Source organism: Sander vitreus, chromosome 3, assembly GCF_031162955.1.
Source record: "Sander vitreus isolate 19-12246 chromosome 3, sanVit1, whole genome shotgun sequence".
NCBI classification, from domain to species: Eukaryota; Metazoa; Chordata; class Actinopteri; order Perciformes; family Percidae; genus Sander; species Sander vitreus.
In genome coordinates this window covers 20919332-20932668 of record NC_135857.1, presented here as the reverse complement: position 1 = coordinate 20932668, position 13337 = coordinate 20919332, and the positions used below count along the sequence as shown (strand labels likewise).

General features: G+C 42.7%; 1 protein-coding gene across 1 annotated transcript in view; it reads right to left on the bottom strand.

The window, feature by feature from the left end:
* Nucleotides 1-6977: 6977 nt before the first annotated feature.
* The window catches only part of si (sucrase-isomaltase), an 89768-nt gene continuing 83408 nt past the window's right edge, over nucleotides 6978-13337 (bottom strand). The window contains exon 47 of the mRNA XM_078246474.1: nucleotides 6978-7326. Within this exon, the coding sequence (XP_078102600.1) occupies nucleotides 7249-7326 (78 nt within the window). The 3' untranslated portion in view covers nucleotides 6978-7248. The remainder of the gene's footprint in view (nucleotides 7327-13337) is intronic.

The window sequence follows — 13337 nt, the reverse complement described above, 5'->3', positions numbered from 1 at the left end:
CCGTTATATAGTCTGTATAAGCTGGTGTTTTTTCACAGTCTGATCACTCAAGGGCAGAATGTGTTTAGTATAGCTGCACGTACCCTCGACAACACTACTAGGCAAGTTTGATATGAACCTTCAGTTTGCTGGTGATCCTGTGTGCGGGGTGAATTGTGAAATTATGCATACTATTAGAGTATTGAATTACTTGGCCACCAGAGGCATTTGACTAGCTCTGCTGAACCGGAAGTGATGCAATCTCACTGGCCCCATTTCCAGTGATATTTAAATCCTTTTCTGTGTGAATGGTCTGGCCAATTGGCAAATCGCTCTTCCTCTGTGCGTGCCCTGTTTTTGATTTGATTTGTAAGGAATATTCGTGTGAGTGTGTAAGAGCGTTGGTGTGCCGTTGTGCCAGTTGATGTGATTTGTGAAGATGTATGCGTATGGCCATCCTTTGGTGCTTAATTCACTATCTGCCGTCTGCCAGAAAGAGATGTCTTTTTTTTTTCTTCAGTGCTCTATCCAGAAAAAGTATATACCGTATATATTCGTTTTTAATTAGCTCATAAGTAGCCTTGCAGTTTCACCCTTCTTTGCATGAAGGCCTAACATGGAAAACATCTGATCCATCATTTTCTTCATTTGACTCCACCTGAGGCTTATTGTAAGCTTTGAGGGTAATTGGTTGGTGAGCAATTTCAAAGCAAACTGAAACAGTTGGTCTCTTGTTCGCCCACCAGCCAGAGTTACTATCAAGTCAGTCAGTTAAAAGAAAGTATTTGGTAGATAGATAGAACAAGAAAATATGATGTATTGATTTAACCCTTGTGTTGTCTTCCTGTCCACCTGTGCACTTGTTATGGTCTGTTTTGCCTGTTTACAAAACTGATCACCCAGTTCTGTGTTACATCTTCGTAGCCAACTTCATTCCAACCTATTACCACTAGTTTTACACTTATTTTTGGACTTCATGGTCATTGAACCTCATTTATATGAAATTATACCTATTTTCTGAGTTAAAACCCCTCAGATATTGTGAATTATTTTGACTAATAGTTAAGATCTGAGGGAACGTGTGTTGCTGGATAATCACATTGTTTCGTGTAATGGAACTATCCATGTTATTTTTGTGCAATTATTTTTAAATAGACCCATATTTGTTATAAAGAAACTTTTGAAAACGGGTCAAATTTGAGGACATGAGGGTTAACTAAACACAACATAAATTATTTTTTAACCCCAGTGCTAATCAAAATTTCCATACAGCTTTGTTTAAGAAACATTCTTTTTCTTTTGCTTGTTGCTTGTGAGGGGAGTTATGTTTCTCTTCTTGACTGAGACATTTTAAGAGTGATGACAGTGATGATCATGATGATAATGGTGATTGTGGCAATTATGATTGCCATGCCACCTGAAGGGGTAGCACGAGTGTCAACAGATGTGTTTTAATGGCGTTTATTATTTATAGTCGTTCACTCTAAAACAAAATGGCTGTCTAGTGCTTTCTGCAGATTTATATTTTATGTCTGCCCTCGCCTTTGGATGCTGATCTGAATAAAACGTTCACACCTTTATAGCTGCCTTTTGTCTTAAAAGTTACCCTTGATGCTTGACTGTCATGTTTTCAAATAACTACAGTCAGGTCCATAAATATTGGGACATCGACACAATCCTAATCTTTTTGGCTCTATACACCACAATGGAGTTGAAATGAAACGAACAAGATGTGCTTTAACTGCAGACTTTCAGCTTTAATTTGAGGGTATTTACATCCAAATCAGGTGAACGGTGTAGGAATTACAACAGTTTGTATATGTGCCTCCCACTTTTTAAGGGACCAAAAGTAATGGGACAGATTAACAATCATAAATCAAACTTTCACTTTTTAATACTTGGTTGCAAATCCTTTGCAATCAATTACAGCCTGAAGTCTGGAACGCATAGACATCACCAGACGCTGGGTTTCATCCCTGGTGATGCTCTGCCAGGCCTGTACTGCAACTGTCTTCAGTTCCTGCTTGTTCTTGGGGCATTTTCCCTTCAGTTTTGTCTTCAGCAAGTGAAATGCATGCTCAATCGGATTCAGGTCAGGTGATTGACTTGGCCATTGCATAACATTCCACTTCTTTCCCTTAAAAAACTCTTTGGTTGCTTTCGCAGTATGCTTTGGGTCATTGTCCATCTGCACTGTGAAGCGCCGTCCAAGGAGTTCTGAAGCATTTGGCTGAATATGAGCAGATAATATTGCCCGAAACACTTCAGAATTCATCCTGCTGCTTTTGTCAGCAGTCACATCATCAATAAATACAAGAGAACCAGTTCCATTGGCAGCCATACATGCCCACGCCATGACACTACCACCACCATACTTCACTGATGAGGTGGTATGCTTTGGATCATGAGCAGTTCCTTTCCTTCTCCATACTCTTCTCTTCCCATCACTCTAGTACAAGTTGATCTTTGTCTCATCTGTCCATAGGATGTTGTTCCAGAAATGTGAAGGCTTTTTTAGATGTTGTTTGGCAAACTCTAATCTGGCCTTCCTGTTTTTGAGGCTCACCAATGGTTTACATCTTGTAGTGAACCCTCTGTATTCACTCTGGTGAAGTCTTCTCTTGATTGTTGACTTTGACACACATACACCTACCTCCTGGAGAGTGTTCTTGATCTGGCCAACTGTTGTGAAGGGTGTTTTTCTTCACCAGGAAAGTATTCTTCGGTCATCCACCACAGTTGTTTTCCGTGGTCTTCCGGGTCTTTTGGTGTTGCTGAGCTCACCGGTGCATTCTTTCTTTTTTAAGAATGTTCCAAACAGTTGATTTGGCCACACCTAATGTTTTTGCTATCTCTCTGATGGGTTTGTTTAGATTTTTCAGCCTAATGATGGCTTGCTTCACTGATAGTGACAGCTCTTTGGATCTCATATTGAGAGTTGACAGCAACAGATTCCAAATGCAAATAGCACACTTGAAATGAACTCTGGACCTTTTATCTGCTCCTTGTAAATGGGATAATGAGGGAATAACACACACCTGGCCATGGAACAGCTGAGCAGCCAATTGTCCCATTACTTTTGGTCCCTTAAAAAGTGGGAGGCACATATACAAACTGTTGTAATTCCTACACCGTTCACCTGATTTGGATGTAAATACCCTCAAATTAAAGCTGAAAGTCTGCAGTTAAAGCACATCTTGTTCGTTTCATTTCAACTCCATTGTGGTGGTGTATAGAGCCAAAAAGATTAGAATTGTGTCGATGTCCCAATATTTATGGACCTGACTGTATGTCTGATGCCCAATTGTCTCTGCTTTGTTGCTTTCAGTTTATACAGTCAATCTTATTATCAGTGTTGTGTTGGGTTGTTCATGTCAATAATTTATGTATAGTACTATCACAAACTGCCAGCAGCCTGCCCATGTGAAATATCATTAATCTCAATGTGCTTTAACTAACCTCAAATAAAGCAGTGGAGTGGAAAAAGTGCAAACAAAAACAATTGCAGGTGTTGTAATGATGTCATCAAATTTCTGTACAAGATCTTCATCTGCAACCTGTGAAAAAGTGGCTTTTCAGCCAGATACTTATGTATGTATTGTATTAAAGTGGAAGAGGCAAAAAAAAACACACACACACACACTCTGTTTACTTAAAAGGGCACACTGACAAATAAGGATGAAGTGAAAGAATGGGATGACATTGTCAAGACATGACATATGTAAATCAGCCAAGGGGGTGCAAAGTACAACAGAAGTTGACAATTCTAAAGATTTCTTTGAAAATATATTTCTTTCTTTAGCCTTAGGCTGCTTTTGCACCCACAGCTGTCGGGGGAAGAAGTCTTTCTCTTTGAATTGCCTCTCCTGAGGTTTCTTCTGATTTCTTTTTTTCTTCATCCAAGGATTTTGGGACGATTTTAATTTACTGTATTCTTGGTTCAAGTCAGGGACCACCTTTGTTCAGTGCAGAAACACCAAGCATAGTAGACTCCAAGTAGGCAGATATGTATGACTTGTCAGTTTGCATGACTGCCCTAAATGAGTGGCAGATTAGTGAAGGTGAAATGAAAATTCCATAGCTGAAGCATGGTGTCAACACACCATGAAATTGCTCATGAATAACAGGTGAGATTTTTACACTTTGTCTGTGCACATGTGTTAGTGAGAGTGTGGGTGTGTGTCAAATGGTGAAAATGGCTGTGAGGATATGGTCAGGTAGGGTGCTACTGGGCTGTCGATGCAATTGATGTGCTCATAAAATGATAGGATGACAGAAAACTGTGTGTGTATGTGTGTGTGTGTGTGTGTGTGGTATGTAAGAGCGCAAAGAAATGGACAAAAAGTGAGACAAGACTAATTGCATTATTTATTTCTTATCTATATATGGGACAGGGAAAGGACGCAATTTTTGTCCTCGCTCTAATGACTCCTATTTTCAAGGTGCAACCTGTCTGTCTAAAATAATAATATTGAAATGTAGAAAATATGCAGTTGGCAGCTTATGCACCTAGCTATTTTCATTTATGACTGTTACATAAGCCTGCACACAGGTGTAGAGAACCAACAATCACCCAATGACAAAATAACTTACACACACTTACATGCACATACATACAAAAGCATATCAACATATTAACAGATGTTCGCACACGCAGACACACACACACACACACACACACACACATACACATACCACACTCAGACAGTCTTTGAAGTTGCCAAAGTGTTTTCCATCTTTCTCTCATGTTGTTTTATCTTTTTGTTTCCCCCTTCATCTGTGACACACTTGTATCTGTCAGTCACCGCGGTAACAAAGACACATTGTTACTGCAGCTCATTTAAAAGCATGTCGTCTGGTAAGATGAGTTCTCTTTCAGAAAGTCAGAGAAAAACACATTGATCTATGGGCATTAAGATATAAATGAGACTTTCTGGGAAAAGTGTTGAGCCACATTACTTTTTATTGTGTGGAAAGAAGGAAACATTTTGAACTCTGAAATCATAGGAAGAACATACTTTAGATTTAGCTTTAATGTCATCCATATGCATGCTAACACAGCATATGCAGCATATGTATATGTACTGTATGTATAGGTGAGTCCTGTTTTTTCTACATATAGCTATTTTCCCTTCCCTTTATTTGTGTCGTTTTGTGTACTAACTTGTTACATACACTCTCACATCTTGCAACTGAGGCAGGCCAATCTCTGTCATAGGCAGATGGCACTCATATATTTAGACACAAATTCATGCTTATAGAAACATTTCCTCTTCAAAACATTTGATTCAAAACACATCCAAGCACAAATACATGTGAGACCCTCTTAGTGTCTAAGAAGACCGTGGTGTTGTCTGTCAAATTTCTGGTAGAAAAAAAACACACACTTATGCACAAGAACTAATTCTGATGATGATAATGTTGGAGCATTCCTTAGCAAGTTTCTTTCTCCAGCAAGATTAGAGATGTAATTTGTTTTTTAAATAACAATTGATGAAACCAGAAACCACTGGTATAGGAATTTCGAAGAGCAGAAAAAAAAATCGTTTGAGTTTTCTCTTCGATTTCTTCCACCAGCAGCGTTATGACTTCGGTGTAAATCCAGGAAGAATGCCTACACTGATCACCTGCTCAATTAGTCATGCTGGCACTCGTGGGTGGCTGGCTTTGTTTTCGAAAGTCAAAATAGAGAACTTTTCTCTTCAAAATCACATATTACCTGAACACTGGGGTTGGAATGAATCCTCACAAATCTAAACTTTTTGGACAACAATCACAGAAACACACAGAGACACACACCCACATTCACCATTCAGCAGTAAACCCCCTGTATATTCTTACCCATGCAGTGGCGATTAGAGTGGAAATCAATTTGAGGTGCCCATGGCTAAATTGATATCATTATGTTTACTGCAGGCTGAATAATGGATGACTGTATCATTATATGGGGAAGTAATGGGACGAGACAAAGCACAAGGTAGACAGCTCGCCGCAGGTGAGAGCTATAATTAGTGTTTAGTTCCTGGCATACCCATACACGTACAGATGCATGCATTAGTGGGACAACAGTGGCATCATGCAGGTGACCATGCATACTGTGTGCTTAAAAATGTAACCTGCGCATAATAATTTCACTTTACTTACTCTGTTGGTGAGTTGTGTGCTGTAGGGAATCAATCACAGCGTCATGCGTCTCTTGAATCAAAGCATTTCCAATTATCAAAAGCAGACTTCTTGAGATGTTGCATGTGTTTTCTTCCGCTGGTCATTAGCTCTAGCTGTCTGCCATTTTATTATAAACACCTGTTCGCTCATTTTGCACAGCAGTTGGTTGCCTACTGATGTTTCTGTGTGGTGAAATAAGGTCCAAAACAATTTCACAATATTACTCACTCTGCAGGTAATGTGTTCTGGACACAAATCAGGTTAACATGTCTGTCCTCCACTCGTAAATGCTATGTGACAATAACTGAAATTGGATAATATTTTACCCTGTCCATCATAAAAATAAAAATTGTATTTGAATGTATTAAGTTGGCTTTAGTCAGATAGAATATCACTAAAAAATAAAAGACGTAATTCAGGTTATGTTTCTCAATAAATTCAAGCGTTTTGGTTAATGTAACTGATCATTTAAAAAGAAAATACACATATTTATACGTTTTACCAGCCACGAGGACAGAAATACATGAATGGCATTTTAAGCCATTTAAAATTAATTTTAGCTACAGTGGGTCAAAATCCAGTTACTCCCCAAGAGTAACTACCATGTATGCATGGGTGCAAGAAACAACTAGCACCACCGGAAGTAGTGCTATTTTTTCAGCTCATCATGTAAAAGTGGATGTAAAAGGCTCTGTGGAATTTTGTTTGTAAACAAACAAAAGATATGTTTACCTTCACGGTGACTCACCAAAATTCTTTGTATGCAAAGGGAACCTTTAATGTAATTTGTAAAAAATTCAAGATTTTTGTTTGACATTGTATACATGTTTTTTTTTCAGTACCAAGCACTCGGAGATCTATACTGACGATATTAAAACACACAAATTGTAAAAACATTGTTTCTGCCTGTACTCAATTTGATGTAATGTTACTGAAGGTTTATTGTACAGCAATGTAATAAAAAGCTCATCAATGAGAGTAGGAGTACATGTACAGTGATTACATGTTCAAAAAACATTACATTCACTTTACATCATTAATATGGCAATTGACCATTGTGTACATACATATTAATTATTTAGTAAAAGACAAAAACTGTACTGATTAGATGTTGGTATTCCATGTGATGGTCAAACGCTGATCCACATAAACATACTTTGAAGTAGCATTTATAATCAGCTCCTACAGACACAAGAAGAAAGATATATGTAGTTTAGTTAAGTATGCACGTTGCTGTAAAACTATGCTACCTTTTAAAACATTTAAAAATAAACATTCTTCATTCAAACATTCTTTCAGTTCACTGTATGGCATCCTGATCTCCCCTGGCACATGGTAGATCCTAAATCGGATCTGCTAGAATGGTCGACGTAGTTAGGTTTAGTCATGGGGAGTGGGGATTGGTTAGGGTAAGAATACCAGGATAAGCCAATCAGAGGCAGATAAGGCAAAATAAGGCGGGCCACGAGGCACATCCTTCTACGTTAACACGTCTAGCAGATTCGATTTAGCATCTACTGTGGCATATCTGTCTTACTTCTGTTACCTGGTTTTATGCTGTTGTAAAGGCTATGTATAAGTAATGAATGTAAAAAAGCGTGTGTTAAAGAGAGGGATAAAACATACTGTACATAAAAAAGAGTTTAAGAGATTTGTTTGTTTTTTCTTTAATGTCTATGGCCCAAATCCCAAGTCCTGCAAGTTAGGTGAAATGATGACTCTAAATTGGTGAATGTCAGTAATTGCCTATCTATACACTTTACATGTTAGCTTGTGATAGACTAGTGGCTTGTCCAGGTTGTACTCTTCCATCCATCCATCCATCTTCATCCGCTTATCCGGGGTCGGGTCGCGGGGGTAGCAGCTCCAGCAGGGGACCCCAAACTTCCCTTTCCCGGGCCACATTAACCAGCTCCGACTGGGGGATCCCGAGGCGTTCCCAGGCCAGGTTAGAGATATAATCCCTCCACCTAGTCCTGGGTCTCCCCCGAGGCCTCCTCCCAGCTGGACGTGCCTGGAACACCTCCCTAGGGAGGCGCCCAGGGGGCATCCTTACCAGATGCCCGAACCACCTCAACTGGCTCCTTTCGACGCAAAGGAGCAGCGGCTCTACTCCGAGCTCCTCACGGATAACTGAGCTTCTCACCCTATCTCTAAGGGAGACGCCAGCTACCCTCCTGAGGAAACCCATTTCGGCCGCTTGTACCCTGGATCTTGTTCTTTCGGTCATGACCCAGCCTTCATGACCATAGGTGAGGGTAGGAACAAAAACTGACCGTTAGATTGAGAGCTTTGCCTTCTGGCTCAGCTCTCTTTTCGTCACAACGGTGCGATAAATTGAATGTAATACCGCACCTGCTGTGCCGATTCTCCGACCAATCTCCCGCTCCATTGTCCCCTCACTCGCGAACAAGACCCCAAGGTACTTGAACTCCTTCAGAAGGCACTCCATCGGTTTCCTGCTGAGAACCATGGCCTCCGATTTAGAGGTGCTGATCCTCATCCCAGCCGCTTCACACTCGGCTGCGAACCAATCCAGTGAGTGCTGAAGGTCACAGGCCGATGATGCCATCAGGACCACATCATCTGCAAAAAGCAGCGATGAGATCCCCAGCCCACTGAACTGCAACCCCTCTCCACCCCGACTACGCCTCGATATCCTGTCCATAAATACTACAAACAGGATTGGTGACAAAGCGCAGCCCTGGCGGAGGCCAACTCTCACCTGAAACGAGTCCGACTTACTGCCGAGAACCCGGACACAGCTCTCGCGTTGGTCGTACAGAGATTGGATGGCCCTGAGAAGGGACCCCCTCACCCCGTACTCCCGCAGCACCTCCCACAGTATCTCCCGGGGCACCCGGTCAGACTGGTTGGGCATACTCCCAGGCTCCCTCCAGGATCCTTGCGAGAGTAAAGATCTGGTCCGTTGTTCCACGACCAGGACGGAATCCGCATTGTTCCTCTTCAACCTGAGATTCGACTATTGACCGAACCCTCCTTTCCAGCACCTTGGAGTAGACTTTACCGGGGAGGCTGAGAAGTGTGATACCCCTGTAATTGGCACACACCCTCTGGTCCCCCTTTTTAAAAAGGGGAACCACCACCCCGGTCTGCCACTCCTTAGGCACCGTCCCAGACTTCCACGCAATGTTGAAGAGGCGTGTCAACCAAGACAACCCCTCCACACCCAGAGCTTTAAGCATTTCTGGACGGATCTCATCAATTCCTGGGGCTTTGCCACTGTGGAGTTGTTTAACTACCTCAGCAACCTCCACCAGGGAAATTGATGCCAATCCCCCCCTCATCCTCCAGCTCTGCCTCTACCATAGAGGGCGTATTAGTTGATTTAGGAGTTCCTCAAAGTGCTCCTTCCACCGCCCTATTACCTCCTCAGTTGAGGTCAACAGCGTCCCCATCCTTACTGTACACAGCTTGGATGGTTCCCCGCTTCCCCCTCCTGAGGTGGCGAACGGTTTTCCAGAAGTACCTTGGTGCCGACCGAAAGTCCTTCTCCATGTCTTCTCCGAACTTCTCCCACACACGCTGCTTTGCCTCTTTCACGGCAGAGGCTGCAGCCCTTCGGGCCCTTCGGTACCTTGCAACTGCCTCCGGAGTCGTCTGGGATAACATATCCCGGAAAGACTCCTTCTTCAGTCGGACGGCTTCCTGACCACCGGTGTCCACCACGGTGTTCGTGGGTTACCGCCCCTTGAGGCACCCTAAGACCCTAAGACCACAGCTCCTCACCGCAGCTTCAGCAATGGAAACTTTGAACATTGTCCACTCGGGTTCAATGCCCCCAGCCTCCACAGGGATGCACGAAAAGCTCCGCCGGAGGTGTGAGTTGAAAGTCTGTCGGACAGGGGCCTCCTCCAGACGTTCCCAATTTACCCGCACTACCCATTTGGGCTTACCAGGTCTGTCCAGAGTCTTCCCCCCACCCCCTGACCCAACTCACCACCAGATGGTGATCGGTTGACAGCTCCGCCCCTCTCTTCACCCGAGTGTCCAAAACATATGGCCTCAGATCAGATGAAACGATTATAAAATCGATCATTGACCTTTGGCCTAGGGTGCTCTGGTACCAAGTACACTTATGAGCATCCCTATGTTCGAACATGGTGTTCGTTATAGACAATCCATGACTAGCACAGAAGTCCAACAACAAACAACCACTCTGGTTTAGATCAGGGAGGCCGTTCCTCCCAATCACGCCTCTCCATGTGTCTCCATCATTACCCACGTGCGCGTTGAAGTCCCCCCCAGCAGAACTATGGAGTCCCCAACTGGAGCCCCATGCAGGACTCCACTCAAGGCCTCCAAGAAGGCCGAATACTCTGAACTCTTGTTTGGTGCATATGCACAAACAACAGTCAGAGTTTTTCTCCCCCACAACCCGCAGGCGTAGGGGAGGCGACCCTCTCGTCCACCGGGTTAAACTCCAACGTAGCGGCACTCAGCCGGGGGCTTGTGAGTATCCCCACACCCGCCCGGCGCCTCACACCCTGGGCAACTCCGGAGAAGAAAAGAGTCCAACCCCTATCCAGGAGTATGGTTCCAGAACCAAGACTGTGCGTAGAGGTAAGCCCCACCAGATCTAACCGGTAGCGCTCCACCTCCCGCACAAGTTCCGGCTCCTTCCCCCACAGAGAGGTGACATTCCACGTCCCCAGAGCCAGCCTCTGCTGCCCGGGTCTGGTCCGTCGAGGCCCCTGACCTTCACTGCCACCCATGTGGCAGCGCACCCGACCCCAGCGGTTCCTCCCACAGGTGGTGGGCCCATGGGATGGAGGGATGTCCGCCACGTAGCTTTTTCGGGCTGTGCCCGACCGGGCTCCGTGGCAAACCCGGCCACCAGACGCTCGCTGACGAGCCCTCCATCTGGGCTGTACTCTTCCTCTCGCTTATTGCATACTGCATAAGCTAAGCTCCCTTTAACACTGCTTAGCATAAGTATGTAAGCAAGTATAGACAATGGATAGATAATAAATGGAACCTGCTCCTTCTTTGTAACTTCCTTCAGAAGTTAAGTCTACTAAATGTGACAAATGTGTGAAAATGTGCATTACCCTCCTCGGTTTATTTGAAGGGGTTTGCACAAGACTGACATTACACCGTCATAATTATAACATGACCCCTGTCATGAACATGAAGGATTCTTTTTGAATGTGGTCATTAAGTGTCATTCAGTAAATGATGACACTTTTAATGCTAGTTAGCATTGTTTGAGATGTTTGTTATGACAACTTGACATTGAGCAAGACAACATAACCTGTCATAAATATGTCATGGTAGGCCTAGTTATCAAACTTGAAGAAACTATTTAGCTTTATATGTTAACATCACATTAACTGCCATTATGTGGTTTTTACATCGGCTGTCATGATACTACTATAATTGTGTCATGAATATTTTTCCTTGACCCCATGTGAAGTGAAACAATTTCGACTTGTCAGGAAGTTTGATTAAATGAAGTTTGTTATCACCATCAAATGCTTTTATAACGGTGTCATGAATAATTCCCTTGACCTTAAGTAAAGTGGAACCATTTGGACTTGTCATTAAGATGTCTTTAACGTTATAAGAGCAGTTTGACGACAGTGAATGCAGTGCGGAGGTGATATAATGAGTTTTGGACAGATAACGTTAGCTTTAGGCTAACGTTACTTGTTGCTAAAGTAGCTGTAGTTAGCTAGTTAGCTTGGTTAGCTGTACAGCTGTCCAATTAGCCAACTCAGCCCTGGGGTGCAAAGAGCCAAACCCGGAACGAAAACCATCTCGGTAGTGTATCCCCTGTCGTAAAACTGGCCTTCTCCATAAGTCTTGGAGGCTTTAGGTCAAGGAAAATATTCATGACACAATTATAATGGTTTCATGACATCCAATGTAAAAGCCAACCACTTAATGACAGTTAGATGTAATGTTAACACATAAAGCTGAATAGTTTCTTAAAGTTTATTAATTAGGCCTGCTATGATATATTTATGAGGTTATGTTGTCTAGGTTAATGTCAAGTTGTCATAACAAAGACATTGACAGGTTATATTGTCTTGCCTAATGTCAAGTTGTGATAACACAGAGATTGTTGTGTTTGTTAATGTCAAGATGTCATAACACAAACATCTCAAACAATGCTAACTTAGCATTAAAAATGTCATAATTTACCAAATGACACTTAAAGGTGCAGTAGGTAAGACTTTTAAAACTAACTTTCTGTCATATTTGCTGAAACTGACCCTATGTTCCAGTAGAACTACATGAAGCAGGTAATTAAAATAAATAAAAATCTGGCTCCTCTGGCAACACCTACAGCCTGTAGTGAGATTTGCAAAAATCCACTGCTCCCTGTTCAGATGCACCAATCAAGGCCAGGGGGGGTGTCTAACTGCATGTCAATCACTGCTCATGCACACGCATTCATTCTCCCTTGTGGGGGGAGGGGCTTAGGAGACCGTTTTGGGCTTTAGCGGAAAGGGGGGAGGGAGGGACTGAGACGTTGTCAAGGTTCAAATTTCCTTTCCTAAATTTCCAGAGGTTCAAAGTCCTGGATTTTTACAATCCTACCTACAGCACCTTTAATAACAACATAAAGACTCCTTCATGGTCATGACAGGTGTCATGTCATAGTTCTGATGGTGTCATATCAGTCTTATGCACTACCCTTCAAATAAAGTGTTACCCATTCCTCTTGTTCTGTTCTGCACCTTGTATCCGATTTAAAGGATGTCATACAGCATGTTTACAGCATGGGACCCCTGTGAAGTAAACAAGCCTGGGCTTGTACATGTGATAATATATTGTAAATGACAGTATGAAAAGGGCTTCAAAATAAAACGTCCTGTAAAAGGCAGAAAGCGCATTCCCACCTTACCGTATTTAAATGACACAGTCCCAGCTGCTTTCTACTTCTTTCAAGTTGTTACTCTATCAGACAATACTTAAGGAGATGAATGGATTGTCTCGCACTGAAAAAACACTTATTACTATGTGCATACTGTGTCATCCTCATTCCCTCTCTCATTCCTCTCTGCCCTTCCTCCTTCCCTCTGCCCATTTTTCATTCGTCCTGTTTATCTCTTTCAACCCTGTATTCCATCTGTATTTTGTTGTGTATTCTCTCTCTCTCTCTCTCTCTCTCTCTCTCTCTCTCTCTCTCTCTCTCTCTCTCTCACTCTTTATTTCTCTCTCTC